Raw genomic sequence first — 23,152 nt, forward strand, 5'->3', positions numbered from 1 at the left:
CAACCCACAGGTTGAGAACCGCTGATGTAAACAGATAAAAGATTGAAGTTGTCAAGGATTGTGTTTTGCTTGGACCTACAAGCAAAGAGCAATCAAGTGATGAAATAATGTACTGCATTGGGTAAATCTGCTGCATAAGACCTCTTTACTTTGAGATTACTTTGATGACTAAAGTTGGCCTGGTCCAAGTCTTGTTATTTTAAGTTAGCTCATATGCATGTGTAAGTTGGATATTGTGTTAGTCTGGATAGACTGTCCAGATAGACTTAACCTGCCTCTCTATTACTGCTTTTCTACCTCTTCCACTCAATAAGTGAAACCAGGTGGTCACCTAGCAAGCATTTCAGGCTGCCACAGGCCCCTTTAACATTTCAGTCCTAGAGAGTTTTCTTCATGGATCCAGATTTTTTTCAGCTTCTGACAAAAAACACTAGTTCAAGATTCAAAAGGCCAAAGAGTTCTTTTTTCTTCAATCTGTCAACAGCCCTTAGGCTGTCTCTTGGAATGCAAATGTCCTGAGTACTGTGTCCTAAACCATTTAAAGATTCAGACTTTAATGGCTGAAGGCAAGGTTTACAAACTCTCTATTTTCATTCTTCCCAATAATCATTTCTATCAATCATTATATCAACAATAATAAGCAGAAGAAATAAGTATAAGCAAAGTAGAATCAGATACTAAACTCAATTCTTAAAACAGTCAAGTTCAATCCTGATTTAGCTTATCTCAATGCTTATTTAAACTATTCTATTGATACAAAATATGGGATTAGGCCTCTGACAACATTGCCTCAAGCCAGGGCCAGGCCTCTGTCAGCCATTTTGACCTCAATCAGCCATTTTCCCTAACCAGCATGGTCTCTGGGAAATTCAAGGGGCAATTTGTACCCCTGAACTCAAAATATACATGAAAAACATTCACTTTTTGCCATTTCACACGGGCAGAATCAAAGACTACAACCAAACAAAATAATCAAAACTTTAATTTCCTATATTCTTTCCAGAAAACCCAGTGAACTGCATGGCCATATCTGACCTCTGGCTAGTCTAAGAAGACACAGGACCAGGAGGCAGATGTCAAATAAATATCCAATCTCCATCTTTATAATTTGTCTCTCTAGTACCCCGTTCTCAGTACCATAATGTGTTAGTCTGGATGGACTAGAGCAGCAGTTCTCAACCTGTGGGTCGAGACCCCTTTGGGGGTCAAATGACCCTTTCACAGAGGTAGCCTAAGACCATTGGAAAACATAAATATTTCACATGATATTATTACATATTGTTTTGTGATTAATCACTATGCTTTAATTATGTTTAATTATGGTCAATTTTGTAACAATGAACATATATCCTGCATATCAGATATTTACATTATGATTCATAACTGTAGCAAAATTACAGTTATGAAGTAGCAATGAAAATCATTTTATGGCTGAGGGTCACCTCAACATGAGGAACTATATTAAAGGGTCGCAGCATTAGGAAGGTTGAGAACCACTGGACTATAGAAATAAATCCAGGGTGACTCTTTGTGTATAATAAAGATCTTTATATAAAAGAGCAATTGAATATTGAGGAAACATCCCAACCCAGTCCAGATCAAGTCCATAAGTCCAATAGTAGTCCATATGTCTGAAACCAATCTATAAAGTCCTCTTCAGAGTCACGAGACACATGCAATGACACTGAATGCAGGCCATTGGGTGGAAAGTCTTGTGGATCTAGTGATGGTGTAAGCATCTCAGCGCTGGCTGGGGTCTCCACGTGGCTTCTCCAGCTCCAAGGCTCTGGCAACCATCAGCCTATCTCCATGTGGCTTGTCAACAAGAAAGTCTCGCAGGGACTGAGCATGTGCCCTGACTCCAATGAGCTATTTTTCTCCTTAGCGCCTCCAAATTAGGTCATCAAGCTGCAACCTGATTGACAGGCTAAACTCCACCCCTTTACTCTTATTCCCCACAAATTGACAACAGAGTATATAACTACCACAGATATTGAATAAGGAAAACAGAAGAACATGCAGTAGAACTGTGGTACTGGCAATGAATAATGAAAGTACCATGGAATGCCAAAGAACAAACCGGTCTGTCTTTAAAGAAGTACAACCAGAATTCTGCTAAGAAGCAAGGATGGAGAGATGTCCTCTCATGTGCTATGGACATATTATCAAGAGAGACCAGTCCCTGGAAAAGGACATCATGTTTGGGAAGGGGTAGGGGCAACAAAAAAGAAGACCCTCAATGAGATGGGTTGATACTATGGCTGCAATGATAGACTCATAACAATTCTGAAAATGGCACAGGACTGGGCAGTGTTTTTTGTTCTATTGTACATAGGATTGCTATGAGTAGGAACCAACTCGAAGGTACCTGAAAACATGAGTCAAAATCGACCAGACAGCAGTGGGTGTGAAGACATCCTTTAAATGAGAGTAGGGCAGAGGAGAGGGATTTTGAGCATTAATTCACTCTAAAATGTAAGACATCCCCCTAAGAAGAAACATTTAGCTTGAGACTTTAGAAATGAACAGATCTCTTCACAGTAAAATGCAGAGCGATAAGGTGTACAGGCTGTGGCAAATAGCAGTAGAAAGACCCACAGACAACAGTAACTTGGATCACGACTTACTAGTCAAGTGACTTCAAGTAAATGATTCAGTCTTTTTAAAAGTAGGATAATAGTATCTGTTTAAGAGCCCTGGTGGTATAGGGTTATTCATTAGTCTGCTAACTACACGACCAGCAATTTGGAACCACCAGCTACTCAACAGGAGAAAGATGAGGCTTTCTATTGGCACAAAGATTTAGTCTTGGAGACCTTGGGGGCCAATCCTATAGGGGTCACTGCAGTTGGAATCGACTCTCTGGCAATGAGTATCTGTCCTGCCAACTCTTATGACCCAAGGTTCTTACTTGCAAGCAAAAGACAGTTCTAGGCTGATTGAAAAGCAGAGAAGGAACTAGTTAGAGGATGTAAGTAGCGCACACATAATCCTGGAGAACTGGAGACAGACTAGAGGCTGCAAAGTCCAAAACGTGAGAACTGCAGGTTGTGACAACATGGTCTCTCTCAAAACGTGAGAACTGCAGGTTGTAACAACATGGTCACATGGATGCTGGGCATTGCTGCTGCACAACCTATACCACCCTTGAAACTAAATGTAGTTGCCACAGCTGTTAAACTTGAGTGGACGCCTCATGCTTCTATTTACCATTAGTTTCTTTTATACGTCTGGGGTGAGTGCATCAGATAAGACTTAAGGGTTTCTCAAGCAATGTATCCATGCCCTAATAACAAGGAGGACTAGGAAAAACAGTATCAGTCTTTTCAGTTTCTATAAGTTTAGCCCAGGGAGCCACTGGTGACACTGGTTATTCATTGAGCTACAATCCTTATTGTAGGCAGTTCGAAGTCACCAGCAGCTCAGTGGGATACAGATTGGTCTCCTACTCCCATAAACAATTACAATCTTGGTAAACCCACAGGAGCTCACTGTGAGTCAGCACTGACCTGATGGCTTGATGGCAGTGAGTCTGGGGTATTTTGCATAAGGATCCTTGGTGCTGTACTAGCTACGAGTTGGGCTGTGATCCTCATGGTCAGCAGCTCAAAACCACCAGCAGCTCGGTGGAATAAAGACTGAGCTTTCTACTCCCAAAAAGGGGTACAGCCTTGGAAACCCACAAGGACAATTCTACCCTGTCCTACCGGGTCACTGTGAGTCAGAATTGACTGGATGCCAGTTAAATGAGTGATAATGAAGCAAACAAACGGACAGAAAAAATAGACCCACAACTCTGAGAAAGCTTACCAAAATAAATGTCCCAAAGTACGCAAAGGGGCCATTAAGCATATTTTGAATCAAAGGAGATAATTACATGAAAATGTTTTATAAACTTGAAGGGACAATTCAACTATCATGCATTATTTCACTTATAATGTATTTAAAATTTGCATTTATTCTAAATAAATAGAAACTAATCCTGGTGTAATAAATATATGCAAGCTGGAAATAATAAAGTCAAATAATGCTAAAGATTCAAAATGTTTGGCGGTTATTACAAGTGTAATCACCTTCAACAATATGAAAGCTGGAAAAAATCATACAGCTAAAAGTTACTTTATTAGAGATAACATCCAAGATGAATCAACTCTTAAGTTCTTTATTAATTTATTAACAATTACTTGTAAATAATTATTTCAAAGAATACGTTTCACTTCACAGCCTTCCTTACGGACTTTGATCAAAAGAACTCGGAAACGTTCAGCTTCCAACAAAATAAGGAAGAACAGAAAGGATGGAGCCAGCACTGTATGGACACCTAAAGCAGTCTAACAGGAGGAAAAACTATAAAACTATACCGGGTCTGCCTCCCCAGGGAAGACTTCAAACAATTCTTACAATTTGAGGCAGCAGCTGTGTGGTTGAAGATAATAAAACAATACTGATCAAGTGAATTATGCAGCCGTGCTACAGCGTCTTGCAACGCAAAAAGAAGTTGCTATGATATTTAGAAAACTAAAGTTTTCAATGAAAGGGTTCGACTCCGTTTTCTACGCAACCGCCGTACTTCATTAGGTTCAGGAAAGCATCCCGGGGTCAAGAAGCCCTGGTGGTGTCGTGGAATGAAGTTTTCTCCTTCCACAAAGATTTACACCCACGGAGGCACCTCAACCTAGTTCTACGCGGTCGTTCCGGATGGAGACGTCCAGAAACAAAAGTTACAGGCCAAATCTCGCGAGAACTTTGCGCTCGCTCCTCCCGGAAAGCCTGGGAGCTGGAGGCCAACGATTGGTTGAATCCGGAAGAGGAGCCCCTCCCCCGCCCCTCCGTTGCTAGGATACGCGGCAGCGCTTGGTGCTGAGTCCAGAGGGCCCTAGAAGTTTGTGCGCGAGGGAGCGGGCAGTAGCGAGTGGACGATCGGTGGGCGCGGCCGGCCCAGAGACTTCGTGGTGGTGGCGGCCGCGGAGAGAAGTTAGGGCGCCCCGAAAGCCTAGCGATCGCCCTCCTTCCGCGCCTGCGGAGGTGAGAAATCCCTGCTTCCATCCCTCCCTCCCTCTCTCCCTCTGGTGCAGTCTTACCTTGGAGATGCTGATGGCTCCAAACCAAACAGACTCGGAGAGTCTAGGCCTTTAGCTGTAATCCCCTTGCCCCTCACCAGGCCCGCGAGGTTCCCAACATCTGTTGTCAGGCATGAGATGAGCAGAGTCCCCGGTCAAACCATTCCCGGCAGAGAGTCACCAAGCCTCTATTAAAGGCGACAATCTCAAAGCCCCAGAAATTTAACTCAAAGTGGTGGGCTTGTGTCTGTTGACCACAGTGCAAGAACACTTGGCAACTTTCCAGTCTACAGATGTGAGACTGACTGGCCTAGGGAGCATAATGACAATAATGGTGATAATTATTCTTATGAGGCGGGTGCTTTGCATCTGGGTGCTTTGCATCTGTCTTCTTCGCAGGAGCTCTCCACGGCAGGGCTCTTAGCTGGGCTTCATTTTACAGATAAAGGAATGAGACCCAGGGCGGAGAGCGGGGGGTGGGGGGTGGGGTGGGGTGGGGTGCCCTTCAAGGTGCCAAGAATCATAGCAGCTGGTTACTCACAGAGTTGGAGATCTCATGCTGATCTTTCTGAACCCAAAGGCCAGGCTGCTTCTCTGTTAGTGGACAGTCCGAGTTAGAAGTACTTATTAGTAGGACACTCCCCACCCCACCCCCTTCCTTCCCCTGGGACTGGTATATGCTAATCTTTACTAAAATCGTGTCATTTCTATATATTGTACGTTTAAAAAAAATTATCAGGAAAGCCAAATCCGCTCATAACAAAAGTTTATTGAATCAACTTCCATTTGACAAGAAAATATAATCGGGGAATTCATTGAAATGGGAAGATTGTAAGTTTGATGTGAGCCTATTCCATGTAATAATTGGATATCGAAATAGAAGTCTTCAGTAAACAGTTGAAAATTTTAGATATGACCCTCAGCTTAAAGGACAAAACTATAGATATTGATTTCTGCATCATCAGCAAGTAAGGATGTAAGATGGTAGAAAAAAATAGAAGCAATTAACAGATATGAAACTATTTCATGAAATAATGTTATAGTGGTTGTACATTGGGCTGCGATCCACACAGTCAGCAGTTCATCCCTTCCCTGGGAGAACCACCATCCCCTCCCCTGGAGAAAGACAGTGCTTTCTACTCTCATAAAGAGTTACAGTCTCAGAAACCCACAGGGCAGTTCTACCCTGCCCTATAGTGTCCCTATGAGTGGGCATTCACTCGATGGCAATGAGTTTGGTTTTATGTGTAGTGAAGGAGCCCTAATGGCACAATGAGTTATTATGTGTGGGGCTGCTAACAGCAAGGTCAGCAGTTAGAAACTGTTAACTACTCCTAGGGAGACATGAAGTTTTCTACTCCTGTAAAGATTTGCAGTCTTGGAAACTCACCATGGCAGTTCTGCTCTGTCTCACAGGGTTGCTATGAGCTGAAACCGATTCAATGGCAGGGGTTTTGGATTTGGGTTTTGCATAGTAAACTCTCTTATATTTCCTATTCCATTTCATGTTTAAAGCATATTAGTCCCAATCTGCCAGTTTGTTTTCGCAATCAACAATTTAAAATAAGGCTACACCGAATTATCAACAAAACTTTAAATAATGTATACTTAATGAATAAAGGAGGGTCTGATAAATGGGCATGAGAGAATTAAGGAAGTGATTAAAGGGAGGTATACTGGGAATAAACATGACAAAATGGGTAGAAGGAGAGGCAAGAAGGTCACAGAGTAGTGAAGATTTTTCAGATGGGAACAATCCCAAATGATGCAAACTCCTGATCCTGTCTAGGGCTGGAAGTAACTGAAATAAGAGTTGAGATGATTTCTAAAATTGAAGAAGGGAACTGTGAAGATCGAATGGGATGTGCTGGATCTCATACCCTCATTGAAGTTATAGAGCAGTGGTTCTCAACCTTCCTCATGCCCTGACCCTGTAATACAGCTCCTCAGGTTGTGGTGACCCCCAACTATAAATTATTTTTGTTGCTACTTCATCACTGTAATTTTGCTACTGTTATGAATTGGGCGACCCTGGTGAAAGGGTTGTTCGACCCCCAAAGGGGTCTCAACCCACAGGTTGAGAACAGCTGTTATAGAGGATAATGGTAGAGCCAGAACTAGGCACAAAAGGCCTAAGTAAGGGGGAAGGGGGAGAGTGAGAGGTGTCCAGAGAGACACAGGAAAGATCCAAGGCAATACGGTTGTGTTCATTGGCCTCGAGAGAAGAGTGCCCCATTTATTTAGTTTATTTATTTATCTTAAAGACTATCTATTGTTTCCAAACAGTGGTTACTGTGAAAAAACAATGGCCAGTAATCATAAACCGCCAATACCTCGCCCTGTTTCTCGAGGTGGAATTGGGTTGACAGGAAGACCTCTTTCTGGAATACGACCCCCATCAGGAAATGTTCGAGTGGCAACTGGAGTAAGTTTCAGACCAGAGTAATGCTTGTGTCTATATTCTGATAAAAGCTGGACATCTTTCCTATATGAATAAGTGATTCTCTCCTGTTCCTTTGTTCCACTAGTCTATCATTATACGTGCCTATGTCTGTATGTGTGTTGAAACACCTAGAAGTGTGATTGTTGAATAATGTCTGAGTGCCACTGTTGAGGAAAGATGCCTGTACTTTCTGATATTAAAGCTTATTTTACAGATACAGAAATTTAAATAGTAGAGTGGATTAGGACCAGGATCAAATGAAATGAAATAATCCCAAACTAAAGTATTTGCATGGAAGAAAGATAAGGTTTTCTACTGCCACAAAGGACTGCAGTCTTGAAAATCCACAGAGACAGTTCTAGCCTGTTCTGTCCGGTTGCTAGGAGTCAGAATCAACTCAGTTGCAGTGCTTTGGTTTGGAAGTCTATGGAAGTATACAAAGTATATGCATTGGGCTGACATCCACAAGGATCATATGGTTAAAGTGGCATTTAAGATTAGCTGGCAAAGAATGGAGCATTCAATAGTTCATTCAAATATTCTAATTCAACTATCTGAAAAAGAAAAAAAGTCTTCCTTTTACCTTTTATCTAAATAAACTCTAGATATTGATACATTTTAATTGAAGTCATAAGTATACCTTCCTTAAATACTCCATCCATCTAAAAACGGTTGTTTTAATGAGACAGCATTCCTGTAAACCTGTTTCAAAGCTTTAGAGATTTGGGAAGATGTCCACTTGATTTGATTAAAATTTTTTTATCAGCTCTGACTTCGAAATCAGCTTTTCCTGTGGCATAAGAAGTGGCCTTTCTTTGAAGGCATGCTATCTAGCAGAAATTTGTCTGCAGCCATCTATGATCTCTGAGACATGTTTACACATGTTTGGCTTGGCATAAGCCTGGACATTGTGTGAACCGAAGCCCTAGTATTTTACTGACCTTTGTATTTAACTTGTATCTAAAACTTGTAAAAGCCAAAAGGAAATAAAATGCAAACCAGTTTTTAGTGGATTCTTACTTTTGGAAAAACTTGGCGGCCCCAAGTTTTTCGGAGAAGAAATGTGCTTTACGGATTTGTATCAGTGGCTGTGATCTTTGAAAGGCAATCCGTCCCTATGAGGTGCCATTGGGTAGATCAAGCCACCAAACTTTGGGTTAGTAGCTTGGTGCTTAACTGTTTGTGCCCAATTTAAAATTTCTTCCACATACTTAAAATACTACTCTGCTGTTTGACTGAAAGAGGAAGAATGATTAAAGGAGAAAGAAAGATTGACAAATTTGTAGAAGCTGTGTGTTATTTGTATAAAATTACAGTGTATCTGTTTCCCCAAATAAGCATTTTCTTATTTGAAAAATAATATATACTCATTATAATAATGCTGAAAAAATTGTATAAGACAAAATAAAAGTAAGCTCTCCTGTTAACGTGGAAATTATTCCACTGCCATCCCGGCCCAGCCTGACTTAGCATCCTACTAAAGCTGTAAAGCTTCACAGCAGCAGGTGAATAATATCATGTGGAGATAACCATTGTTCTTGTATTTTTTTAACCATGATAGAATCAGAACTACTGTTTTTCAGACTGCTTTTCTATTCATTGCAACTTGTTTAACCCTTTACTATGGTGGTCATTTATTTTCTTTCCTGTTTATGGTACAATATTGAGATTTAGATTTATTGTCCATGTGTAGGACTTTGAAATGTAAAGGAATGTATTACATAATATCCATAGGACTTACAGTGGCAAAGAATTTTATTATTTACCATTATAGAAATTCAAAGTACAAGGAGCACTTAAATAAATTGTTAAATTTCAGTTTCATTTTTAAAATTCTTAAGTTAAATTTAAATTTTTTTCATTTTTCATAGTGGATGTGGAGTGTTATTGCTATTTACTGAGAGAGAACTCTTCTTGTCATTTAGATGCCTCCTGGAACAGCCAGGCCAGGCTCTCGCAGTGGTCCTGGGGGGACAGGAGGAGTTCTATCTTCTCAAATTAAAGTTGCAGACCGCCCTGTAACCCAGCAAGGTTTGAGTGGAATGAAAACCGGAATGAAAGGTATCTAGTTTAAGAAAATGGATATATTGGCTATAAGAGGGATTAACTTGTGAATCAGAATTAGCTTGTGAAATTCTTATTCCTTGAGTCACAAATTTGGGAGGGTAAGAATGAATGACTGTGAAAATTCCCTATGAGGAATTCAGTGTTGATCTGCACTCTCCAGTATGATAACAAGTAGTCAGTCATACTTGCTACTTAAATTTAAATGAATGAAAATGAAATACAATCCGTATTCCTTTCCCTACTGGCAATAGCCGCATATCAAAGTGCTCACGTGGCTCAAGTGCTCAAGTTCACCTGGGGCTCCTTCATTAGGCAGAGCTGCTATAGACTATTTCCATCATTGCAGAAAGTTCTTTTGCCAGGATAGGCCTACTTTGGACTCCTCTATCCCAGTTGAGGAGGCTTGGCTCAGGTGCTAACCAAAGGGTTTCCAGTTTGAACTCACCAACTACTTCATGTGGAGATAATGTGGCAGTCTGCTTCAGAAAGCTTTCCGTCTTTGGAAGCTCTCTGGAGCACTTCTACTCGGTCTTAAAGGGTGGTTATGAGCTGTAATTGACTTGGTGGAAGAGGGTTTAAGGTTCTTTTGAATACCCTGTATCCTTTATGTTTCTGCTGTTTCCTACGACACACTAATTTACTTTTCCATTTATTTTTTTAATCGTTTTATTAGGGGATCATATAACTCTTATCACAATCCATACATACATCAATTGTGTAAAGCACATTTGTACATTCATTGCCTTCATCATTCTCAAAACATTTGCTCTCCAACTAAGCCCCTGGCAGCAGCTCCTCATTTTCCCCCCTCCCTCCCTGCTCCCCCCTCCCTCATGAACCCTTGATAATTTATAAATTATTATTTTGTCATATCTTGCCCTGTCTGACATCTCCCATCACCCACTTTTCTGTTGTCTATCCCCCAGGGAGGAGGTCCCATGTAGATCCTTGTAATCGGTTCCCCCTTTCTACCCCACCTTCCCTTTACCCTCCCGGTATCGCCACTCACCCCACTGGTCCTGAAGGGATCATCCGCCCTGGATTCCCTGTGTTTCCAGTTCCTATCTGTACCAGTGTATATCCTCTGTTCTAGCCATATTCGTAAGGTAGAATTGGGATCATGATAGTGGGGGAGGAGGAAGCATTTAGGAATTAGAGGAAAGTTGTATGTTTCATTGTTGCTACACTGCACCCTGACTGGCTCGTCTCCTCCCTGAGACTCTTCTGGGATGTCTAGTGGCCTACCGATGAGCTTTGGGTCTCCACTCCGCACTCCCCCCCTCATTCACTATGATACGACTTTTTGTTCTGATGATGCCTGATACCTGATCCCTTCGACACCTTGTGATCGCACAGGGTGGTATGCTTCTTCCATGTGGGCTTTGTTGCTTCTGAGCCACATGGCCACTTGTTTACCTTACTTTTCCATTTCAGTGTTTCTTTTTTATTGCTTTTAAAAAAAGTTATTCATGAGGACTGCATTGAGAGATGTAAAGTGTAATTCTTCTTGTACTTTGGATATGCTGTTTGAGTGGCATTTTCAAATCAAGTAATACACTTAACACTTTTTGCATTTTTCTTTTTAGGTCCTCACAGACAAATATTAGACAAATCTTATTATCTTGGACTTCTTAGGTATGTTAAATACACATATATTTAGGATTGATCATGAATATTTATCTTCAGTACATGTTAAGATAATTAGGTGTCTGTTGATTTCTAAGGATTATTTTGCATTCTAACATAATTTGTGTACATTCTGAAATAAATGTGATCATAAAATTCAGCTAGGATTCATCACTTTATATATTTGCACATATGTGAAGTATGTATTTTAGCTTAACATGTTTCAGTCTAATGTTAATAATCTTTTATGATTTTCTCACGAATAATCAATGGTTATATCTAATAAGAAAGAAAAATGAAGTCCTTATCTCTGACATATTAATCAGTACAGAGTTTTATTTGTACTAGTACAGTGAATGTGGCCTCATTTTAATTAGTGTATACGTGCTGTTAGGTATCTGTAGGTGTTGTGGTTCTAAACTAAGAGCTTTTTCTCATGCTCTCCATACCTTCTTTTTGAAGATGTTCTACTGTTCGAGCTCCATTTTGTCATTTCACTTTATTTTCTTCTTCGTTCATCATTTATGTCTTATTTCCATTTCCTTTAAGCCAACCTTCTATCATGACCTGGAAGCCTTGTTTTCTGTTTTACTTCTTGATTCTTTCCTATCATAATTATCTAGATCCTTTTGATCCTCAAGCTTGTAGACGGCAATAAAAAGAAGTAGAGGCCTCTCCCTACATCTTTCCTTAAGGATTTACAGCTTAGAAACACTGTGTTACTTTTGTTAAGTGCTGTTAAGTTAGTTCTGAATTACAGCAACTTTTTATACAACAAAACAATAAACGTCTCAGTCCTGTGCCATCCTCAAAATTGTTATATTTCTGTCCATTGTTGCAGCTGTTGTGTCAATTCACCTCATGGAGGGTCTTCTCTTTCTCCGACCCTCTACTTTACTATGCTTGATGTCCTTTACTGGGAACTAATCTCTCCTGATAACTCGTCCAAAATGCCCGCTTCTAAGTAGCGTTCTGGCAATACTTCCTCCAAGACAGGTTTGCTTGTTCTTCTGGCACTTTGTGGTTCTCTGTGGTCTTTCTTTTTTTAAGTCTCTGTCTTCTTTCTTATCCGTTGCCCACCTTTCACAAGCATATTTGACAGTTGAAAATCCCAGGGACTTCAGTTCTTGTGTTAGTCTGGGTTGACTAGAGAAACAAACCCAGATACACTCATATGTGTGAGAGAGAGCTTTATATCAAAGAGTAATTGTATATTGGGAAAACATTCCAGACCAGTCCACATCAAGTCCAATATTATTTCCAAATCCAATACTAGTCCAAAACCCTTCTCCGGATTCATACAGTCACATACAGTGATGCAAAATCCAGGAAGGTCACAAGCTGGTGGATCCAGTGGTGGTGGACACATCTCCTGGTGTCTGGCAGGCCTCAGGCAGCTCTCCAAGTTGTTTGTCAACAGGAAGACGAAGGTAGAGAGAGAGGGGGGAAGTTCCCAGAATCCTTAGGAGAAGGGCATGCCCACAAGGAGGCATTATCAGGCTGTGACCTGATTGACAGGCTAGACTCCATCTCTTCACTCTTAATGCCCTCAAGTTGACACGAGATTATGTAAGCACCCAGTCCTCAAAGTGCCATCTTTGCTCTTTAGCACTTTTTAGAGGTCTTATGCAGCAGATTTGCCTAATAAAATAAGTGACTTGATATCTTGACTGCTGCGTCAAAAATAAAAACCCCTAAGGGACTGTTCTCATCTGCCTTATAGGGTTTAATAGCATCAGTGGCTAGCATCTTGAGATGAGGCTGTCTTTTTGATGGAAAGAAGGAAAGGTGATAAAGTTTTTCCTTTGCTATTCATTGCATTGCCTTTCTTATTTTAAAGAGTAGTTTTAGCTGCTTGTGTAATTGACTCGTAGGTAGTGGCTCTCAACTAGAGATGATTTTGCCCACCAGGGAACATTTGGTAATTTCTGGAAACATTTTTTTATTGTCATCATGGGTACTGGAGAGAGAGACTTTTATACACAGATCAAGGATGCTGCTAAATATTGGGCAGTGTGTAGCATAGCCCCCATTACAATAACTAGTGACTAAAAATACAACTACTGTCACTATTCAGAAATACTAACCTCAAACATAGCAGCACCCGTGAGGCTGAAGATTCAGCATGTGCTTCTGTTGATGAATTGCACCAGCTTAACCAGGCTCTCATTCTGGTCCTGTCCCATCTCTCTTAATCATTAATCGGTGGCAGTATCTAATGGCAGTGGAGTAGAATAGGATGAGAATCACCTTTGTCTTGATGAATAAGCCACTGATTATTTTTTCTAGTGAATTTTCATAAAACCACTTAAATTATTATTATATATGCCTGAAGGTTTAAGCTTTCTTTAAAAAAGCATTTTTTTTGATTGAAAGTATTGTTTACTTTGTTATTCCTTTTCACTTAGAAGTAAAATAAGTGAACTCACAACAGAAATCAATAAACTTCAGAAAGAAATCGAAATGTACAATCAAGAGAATTCAGTTTATTTGTCATATGAAAAAAGGTGAGAGATTTTTCCATTAAAATTTGAAAAATATACTTTATTAAGCATATTATTTGATAGGCTGTGTTCCAGGAAGTTATCTATAACTTGTTCATGTATTTCTGAATATATATATTTTATGCTTTCAGGGCTGAAACTTTAGCGGTTGAAATCAAAGAGTTTCAAGGACAGCTAGCAGATTACAACATGGTATTGGCTTTTTCTGAGAGAATTTCCTTTGAATATTTTAATATATATTATTTTCAGTACCAAATAACTAATGAATACATGCTTATTGTGAAACAATTAAACCATAAAACATACCAAGTAATTTGCTTTTAGTAGATAACCTGTTCAAATTCTGGCTCCACAGCTAAATTTCCTTATTTCTAATATATGGACAATCTACTTCCTAGAGCAGTTTTGAAAATTAAGTTAGTTAATGCAGATAACCTGGGAAAATAGTGTCTGACACAAGTCAAATACTCTGAAATGTTCAGTGTTGTTAGCATTGCTTAACTTTTGAAGTAGGTTTGTTAGTGTTCTGTCTGATTTTGCTCTGTTAGCTTTTGTCTATTTTTAAAATACCAAGAAAATCTTTTTATGTTTTCACTGGTATATATTTATAAATCTGCTAACACCTGCTATCCCTGGAAAAGAGACAGATCAGCCCCAAGCATTTGCCTCCTCCAAGTCCTTCTTTATGGAGCCCAATGGCTTAATGAGGAACCAGGACAGGAACTGGGGTTTGAATCTACAGTTGCGGAGGGAGAAAACTGTGGCCGTCCCCTTCCAGAAAGATCTAGAGCCTTGGAAACCATATGGGGAAGTTTTATTCTTCCCTAGAACGGGTCAACTTCAGGGCAGTTTTTGTTTGTTTGTTTTGCGTAGCTTTGTTTTTTGGTAGCTTAAAGATTAAGTGCTTGGCTGTTTACTGAAAAGGTAATAATACAAATGCGCTGGTGGCTCCAGAGGAGAAAAGACCTGGTGATCTGCTCCCATCAATATTACAACCTAGGGATTCCTACGGAGCAGTTCCACTGTCGGGTAGGCTCACTCAGTCAAAGTACTCAGACTGCTCACCAGCACACAACAACCAGCCTTTCTTTACAAGCTCAGAGCGGGACAGAGTTCCTTTATAGGACAAGAAGTTCATTACTACTCACTTTTCCACCCCCAAAATGTAGTCGTTTATTGATAGCCAAGTGCATAGTGATTGCTACTAAGGTAGTGTTTGTTTTATCCTAGAACAAAAAATACTTAGAACTATTCATGCTTAACATATATGACTAGACCATTATTTGTAAGATTGCATATATAAGTTTAAATTATAGAGAAAATTTATAAAGAATAACAACAGTTTTCATATATATTTTTTTAAGTTGGTGGATAAACTTAATACCAATACTGAGATGGAAGAAGTAATGAATGATTACAACATGGTAAGAAAATGTATCAATATAAACAGTAGATCTATATAACTCATAGCCTTTAAAACCAGCCATTTACATCTAGAACCAGTTTGATCAAACCACATGAGTCTTAGATATGGTTTTCCTGTGATCTGAACTACCACTCATAATTGATTTTGTGTAGTTTCTCTTTTAAAACCCCTTTTTGTTCGTGGCCTCTCCCAGGTGATTGGTTTTGTGTCTGTCTCCCAAGCTGTGGTTGACCTGGTCGCACGCCCGGCTTTAGTCAAGCAGTGCTGTCGACAGGTCCCTGAATGTACATTCATTCACGATATTTGCACAGGTGGAGCTGAGTTCTCTAGTTTTCATAAAAGAAAAGTAACATGCTATATATAATACTAATTTGGGGTTGATAAATGAAGATTTATATTCCTCAGCTTAGATTATTTGGTATTAAGGAATAAAAGGTGTTAATAGCTAACCTACTTTTATTATAAATCTTTGAAAGAACGATGTCTATAAAAGAAAAAATAATGTAACTCATGTAGTTTATTTATTTACATGATCAGAGACAATTTTATGAAATAGTATTTATAAAATGACTCTTCGAAGTTTTGGATCTAAAAAGCTTATTTAAGTAATTAAATTATTTTAGCTTCAGCCCACAGGAGGATTCATTAATTATGAAAATGGCATTTTAAGTGCCAGATGAAAAAGTCAAAACCCTTTTTTGTCTATTGTTAGTAATTAGGGACAGACCAAAAGTTTAGGCTAGATAGCACAGGTTGAAACAATTAGGAATACTCTGGTAAAATCTTGAATAGTTTGAGAATAAGGCTTTATTGGGTCTGAGTTAAAGATAATTAATAATCAAGTATTTATTGAACACCCAACAAATTCTTGAAATGGTGCTTGCATAAATTAGCATTATATATATTATATATAGTGACTTATTGGTGGGTAGTGGATTAAAGTGTATAGTGGATTATTTGAGAGATCACTGAAGAACAATTAATATTTTTGGAGTGAAATTATAATGCATGTGAAAAATACTATATCATTTTATTGGGTGTTAAAGATGTCTTCGTGTGTTTATAATGTCTGCATTTTTTAAAAGAAACTGCATATGTCATTAGGATTAGTGTAATAATCTCCCAGTTGGTTCAGAACTAGAATAACCTTTAACGAGTGTTTTTGGTTTAATGTTTTATCTTTTTTTAATCATTAACTTATGTGGTTAACTGTCTATTCAGCTTAAAGCTCAAAATGACCGGGAAACACAAAGTATGGATATCATATTTACTGAAAGACAAGCGTAAGTACAATCTATTAAGGAATCAAACATAACCTTAAGTATTTTTATATAGATTAACTTCTGAACGACTTACTCACTTACCAATTTTCTTAACTATTTTGCCTTTTTTAAATCCGATAAGTTGGACTGTTCAACACATATTTTATTGTTTACATCTCTATTATCTTTATTGGTCTTTAAGTACCTAAACGAATAAAACTTCAGAGAATATATGAATAGGATTTCTGCTTTTGGAGCTTAATTGTTAAGATGGATAAGAATACTTGTTTCTCTACCACTTGATGTTTAACCTGGGCATTTTAATGAAATAGAATTGTTAGATTTTAGTCCACATTAAAAAAAATCACATTATTAGTTGATGATGTGTTTATATCATCGCATTCACACTGGTACTTAGTAGTTAGATTGTAATGAATTATGATATTTTAGTCTGAATCTAAAGAAGATTATATTATTACTCAGTGGTCAAGTTACATCATCTAATGTGCATTTACATTTAGTAGTTATATTAGCAACCTAAGTCATAGATGTAACTCTTAGGTGCGTCTTTATATACAACCTAACTAAGAGGAGCCCTGGTGGTGCAGCGGTTACATGTTGGGCTGTGATCTGCACACTGGCCGTTTGAAACCACCAGCGGTTCTGGGGAAGCAGGGCGGCTTTCTCCTCCTGTAAAGTGACAGTCTCAGACACCCACAGGGGTGTCTGAGTGAGTCAGCATCGACCGGATGGCAGTGAGTGAGTGTGAGTGACTAAGCCCACCAACTAGACTGAACTTTGGTAATAGAAGAAACATTGCAGTGGCAGTAAGGCCTAAACATTAGATTCATGTAGTTAGGATAGTTATTTTTCAGCAGCTCTTTGACTTTAAGTAAAAACAAGCAATGCAAGCACATATAAATGATGAGCTATTGTATAAACACCCATACATGCCACACTTTTTGGTCCAAACATTTCTGAGTAAGAGTAATAATTTACCAAAATTAACTTAATTTCATAATATTAAATATACTGTCTTGTTCCTTTGCATATTCAATAAATATTTGAAGATGCTGATATACAGTGCTACAAAAGTTAAATGATAAATGTTATAATTTATCTGTTGATTAAAAATGAAATCTTTTCCCCATTGATCACTTGATGGTATTAAGCAGTCTTGTCTTAAAAATTGAAAATGTGAGAAGTCTCTTTCCTATTACAAAGACATTCTATTCATGCTGATTAAACTCTTATTTAATGACTTTTCTTTTGTTGTTGTTTTGTTCTGGTTTTAAACCATTTAACACAGCTGCAACACTTTAATACAGTTCCTCATGTTGTGGTGACACCCAACCATAACATTATTTTCATTGTTACTTCTTAACTGGAATTTTGCTACTGTTATGAATAATAATGTAAACATCCCATATGCAGTATGTTTCTTCATTGTTACAAATTGAACATAATTAAAGCATAGTGATTAATCACAAAAACAATATGTAATTATATATTGTGAAATATTTATTTTTAATTACAAATAAATGAAATTTTGTCTTGAAGCGTGGTGTAGCATGGGTAACAGTCTTAATATAACAATAGTAAACTACATTGCTCTATTTTGCGACAGTATGCATAAAAAGCCAACGTCAGTGCAAAGGTTGAGATAGCTTCTTTCTCACCAGATCAGCATATCTCATGGACCCTTCTGGAGACAGATAGAGGAGTGGTGTCCAGTTCGTAAGACCATTGGAAATAAATGTTTTCTGATGGTCTAAGGTGACCCCTGTGAAAGGGTCATTTGCCCCCAAAGGGGGTCAGGGCTCACAGATTGAGAACCGCTGATTTAGCAGATATGTTGTCTCTGTGGGTTAGAACTGACACAATGGCAGTGAGTTTGGTTTTACACACAAGAAACTCCACCAGGGTAGGAGGCCTGTTCCGCTTGATCCAGGGCAATGTAACTGAGAGGAATTACTAAAACCCAAATGAAGGCTGAACATGATAGTGGGACAAGAGAAAAGTAAAAGGAAATAGGGGAAAGAACTAGGAGGCAAAGGACATTTATAGACGTCTAAATACAGGCATGTACATATGTAAATATATTTATATATGACGATGGGGAAATAGCTCTATGTGCATATATTTATAGGACTAGTATTTAGGCAGCAGATGGACATTGGGCTTCTATTCAAGTACTCCCTTCATGCAAAAACACTTTGTTTTATTAAACTGGCATTCTGTGATGCTCACCTTCCCAACACAATTGCTGAAGACAAAGTGGGTGCATAAGCAAATGTGGTGAAGAAAGCTGATGGTGCCCGGCTATCAAAAGATATAGCTTGTGGGGTCTTAAAGGCTTGAAGGTAAACAAGCAGCCATCTAGCTCAGAAGCAACAAAGCCCACATGGAAGAAGCACACCAGCCTGTGTGAACACAAGGTGTCGATAGGATCAGGTATCAGGCATCAAAGAACAAAACATCATATCACTGAATGAGGGGGAGTGCAGAGTGGAGACCCAACTGCACATCCCCTTACAGAAGAGTTGCAGGGGAGACATGAGCCAGTTAGGGTGCAGTATAGCGCCGATGAAACATATAACTTTCCTCTAATTCTCTAAAGCTTCCAACCCCCCCTCCCCACTATCATGATCCCAGTTCTACCTTACAAATCTGGCTAGACAAGAGGATGTACACTGGTGCAGATGAGAGCTGGAAACACAGGGAATCCAGGACAGATAAAACCCCTCAGGACCAATAATGAGAGCAGCCATACCAGGAGGGTAAGGGCAAGGTAGGGGAAAAAGGGGGAGCGGATCATAGGGATCTACATATAACCCCCTCCCTGAGGGATAGACAACAGAAAAGTGTGAAGGGAGACATTGGGCAGTGTAAGACATGAAAAAATAATAATTTATCAATTATCAAGGGTTCGTGGGGGGGTGGGTGGTGATGAGCTGATACAAAGGGCCCAAGTAAAAAGAAAATGTTTTGAGAATGATGATGGCAACATATGTACAAATGTGCTTGATACAATGGATGGATGGATGGATTGTGATGAGTTGTATGAGGCCCCAATAAAATGATTTAAAAAAGAAAAGATAACTCCACCAGGTACTCAAGATATGAAAAATACTTAAGTCATAATCCCTCGAAGACTGTGGGGACTTTAGAACATTTAAAGCCTCATTTAGGTCATGTTAGATAATATCCAGGCCAGAGTATAAATAGGATAGGTATATGTTTTACAGATTTTTCATCCAAAAAGATAATTCCTATGTTGTAAAATGTAAGATTGTCATAGATATTTATGTTTACCGGTTCTTTTGATGAAAGACCATTTCTTAAAATATGGTAACTTAAAAAAAAATAAAAAAAAAATAAAAAAATAAATCAGCCATCACACACACAAAAAATATGGTAACTTGTCCTGAAAATGTCACCAAATATTTCAGTACTTAATCTATATAGATTTTCATTGAAACCCTGTAAGTAAAATAGGTTTTTCTAACTTTTCCAAGTAGAAATTTGAACAAAGGTTATTTTTAGGATACTTATTTTTACATGCAGTAGGAGGAAAGACTTGCTTCATGTGTTAACCAGATGACCAGCATCTTAACAGATCAAGGATCCACTTTGACTTTAAACATTCATAGGGAGCAGGAAGGGCAGGCATATAAAAGGTGTGCTCTCATTCGCTTTTAGTACCACCACTCAACGTATAATGTGGCACATCTATTCACAACAAGCTGATTACATTGAATACAGCCTGGGATCTTACTACAATAGTACTAAGAAACCTGACTTTAATTCAGTTTCATGCATTATTTTGAATGAAGTGTTTGGTTGTTTGGTTTTTGATGTTTGGTTAAAATATGTTTTTACAACATATGTAATGATTTGGTTTTTCTTTGTTTAGTCAGATATTTATCTTGAATACCCATTCTAAGTATAGATGTATAAAAGGCTTTGCATATATCGGTATATTTAGCCTTTGGCCATTTATAATTTTATTTCATTTTATTACACTTCTTAATGGGAATACTTGATGTTTAATCAGGAGATTATATTACAGAAATATAGAGCATTTAGGAAAAGATGTCTTTGTGCTTTTTCAGTTAACTCATTCTTGTAAGATATGTTGATACAGAACAATAAATTATAATTGGTATTATTCATTAGGAAGTTTTAGACTAATAAAGTTTCAGTTTATGTGCATTATTGACAATATGCTCCTATAAACAGAAGCAAATACACATTATAAATAAATGAGTCTATTTCTTCATGGCACAGGACACATCATCCTGAGCAGTTTTCATTTTCCCTCAGTGGACTTTGAACAGAATTTATTATTTACGTGACTTTAAAAGTAAGTGTTCTACATATTAAGATAAATGTACGTATTTTAGTCTCTTCCAAGATATCAACTAAACACTCATTTAGAAAACATTTTTATGGAGAAATGTGAACATACAGGAAAATAAAATGGCAATGTTATACTTCAACTTCCTCATCTTCCAGCTCTACGAACCATTAGCTCTGCACACACCTCTAGTCCCTGTTCTCCACTCTGTTATGATGCATAAAATCCTAGGCATCCAGTTATTTCATCCGTTAACATAATGGATAAATACACTCATTTCCCCATGAGTGGACAGTAAAATACAGAATCTGCAACAGTTTGGGATTTTTGTGTGTTTTTCTTTAAATCAGTTTATTAGGGGCTTTTACATCTCTTTTAACAATCCATGCATGCATTATGTCAAGCACATTTGTACATATGTTTTCATCATCCTTTTCAAAACATTTTCTTTGTGCTTGAACCCCTGGTATCAGTTCCTCATTTTTTTCCCTCTCCCCCACACCCTCTCTCCCTCATGAACCCTTGATAATTTATAAATTATTATTATTTTCATATCTTAAACCGGCCGCTGTTTTGTTTCACCCACATTTCTGCTGTTACTCTCCTGGGGGAGGAGGCCTTATACATCCATCATTGTGATCGGTTTCCCCTTTCTTGCTCCAGCTTCCCTCTACCCTCATGGTATCGCTACTCCCATTTTTGTTCCTGAAGGGTTTGTCTCCCTGGATTCCTTGCATCAAAAGCTCTTACCTGTACCACTCACTGTACATGCTCTGGTCTAGCCAAATTTGTAAGGTAGAACTGGGGTCATGATAGTGGGAGGTGGAAGCATTAAAGAACTAGAGGAATATTGTATGTTTTGTCGGTGCTATGCTGCATCCTGGCTGGCTTGTCCCTTCCTTATGAGCCTTCTGTGAGGGGATGTCCAATTGTTTACAGATGGGCTATGGGCTCCACTCCACCCCCACGCCCCTTGTTCGCATCGATGTGATTGTTAGTGCTACTGTCATTGTTAAATTGGTTAAATTATGATTACAGCCACTATGATTATAAGAAACTGACAAATATACTTTACATCACTCTCGTTATATCTTTGGACCATTGTGCTATAAGCTCTTAGAATGTGTACTTTGAAGAAAAGTTATTATTGTCAAGGAAGTCTTGAAAATTCTTCATACTTTACTCTTGAAGAATCTGAGAGCAGTCTAACTTGGTAAACACTCAGGAGAATCTTCTAGTACAGAGTCATTTCCACTTTACTTAAATCCAGCGTTTCCTACACAGATTTAACCGCAGACCTTGTTTTACATGCTTGTTTTTCTTTTTTTCTAAAATACTTCTAGATGTCTTTGAGGAACATTGTGTTCTAGAAAATAATATGGGAAAATCTGCTCCACCTAGTCCCACATAGCTGTCCATGGACCAACTGAAGATTCTTCTGTGCTAGCCTAGGCCCATTTTTATTTAAAAAAAATCTCTCAGAGAAAAGGAAAAATAACAGTACTTTTTAAAAACAATGGTAATTCTGATACCCACTTTGAAAGCCCCCACCTTATCCTATTGTGTCAATCATGCATTATGGTGATAGGCTGTCTTTATAACCAGATTAGTAGTAACTTATTAGGGACTGGGTCTGCATGTTGTGACTGGGCTTTAAACAGCTTCTGAATTTTAAGGAGACTTATTTGCTAATTCAGAAAGCATATTTTAAAGAAGTATTATTCACTCATACTGTGAACATAAAATTAATCTTGGCATATTGTCTGCTTAACTTATCACCATTCCTTACTTTGATTCAGAATGATATAAGTTCAGCTGCCCCCCATTTTATTTTTGATTTTTACTGATTGGAGTTTCGGTATAATTGAAGATGTAGTCCATTCAAATGTCTGGGTTAATATGAGAATTTGTTTGTTTGAATTAATCAGTACCTCACATTTTTTTCCCCTGCTAGTACAGTGGTCCTCAACCTTCCTAATGTTACTACCCTTTAATACAGTTTCTCACGTTGTGGTGGCCCCCAACCATAAAATTATTTTCGTTGCTACTTCATTACTGTAATTTTACTACTGTTATGAATTGGGCGACCCCTGTGAAAGGGTCGTGCAACCCCCAAAGGGGTTGAGACCCACAGGCTGAGGACCACTGTTCTAGTATGTGCAATCATGTAAGTATCACTGAGATTAATGCCAGTACTGTAGACTAACCATGTAACTATTAGCTACTGAGGAGTGTTACTTTTGTATTTCAACCTGTTTGTTCAAAACCATTTTTAAAAAGCACTATTTTATGATACTGATGTATATCACAGTGAATATGAATGTATTCACTATAGTTGTGGTATGTCGCATAAGAATCTCCATATCTAAACTGATTGGACTGACAATATTTTTTTAAAGAATCA

At 38.4% G+C, this 23,152-nt stretch overlaps 1 protein-coding gene across 1 annotated transcript in view; it reads left to right on the top strand.

Annotated features, from left to right (window-relative positions):
• The first annotated feature begins 4,889 nt into the window (after positions 1–4,889).
• Positions 4,890–23,152, top strand: part of IFT74 (intraflagellar transport 74) — a 54,409-nt gene continuing 36,146 nt past the window's right edge. Inside the window, exons 1-8 of the mRNA XM_004712356.2 lie at positions 4,890–5,025; positions 7,347–7,485; positions 9,429–9,564; positions 11,157–11,205; positions 13,605–13,703; positions 13,832–13,892; positions 15,065–15,124; positions 16,348–16,409. Of these exons, the coding sequence (XP_004712413.1) occupies positions 7,366–7,485; positions 9,429–9,564; positions 11,157–11,205; positions 13,605–13,703; positions 13,832–13,892; positions 15,065–15,124; positions 16,348–16,409 (587 nt within the window). The 5' untranslated portion in view covers positions 4,890–5,025; positions 7,347–7,365. The remainder of the gene's footprint in view (positions 5,026–7,346; positions 7,486–9,428; positions 9,565–11,156; positions 11,206–13,604; positions 13,704–13,831; positions 13,893–15,064; positions 15,125–16,347; positions 16,410–23,152) is intronic.

The sequence above is a fragment of the Echinops telfairi genome, unplaced genomic scaffold (genome assembly GCF_000313985.2).
Source record: "Echinops telfairi isolate 266 unplaced genomic scaffold, ASM31398v2 ScPeMD7_25;HRSCAF=90, whole genome shotgun sequence".
NCBI lineage: Eukaryota > Metazoa > Chordata > Mammalia > Afrosoricida > Tenrecidae > Echinops > Echinops telfairi.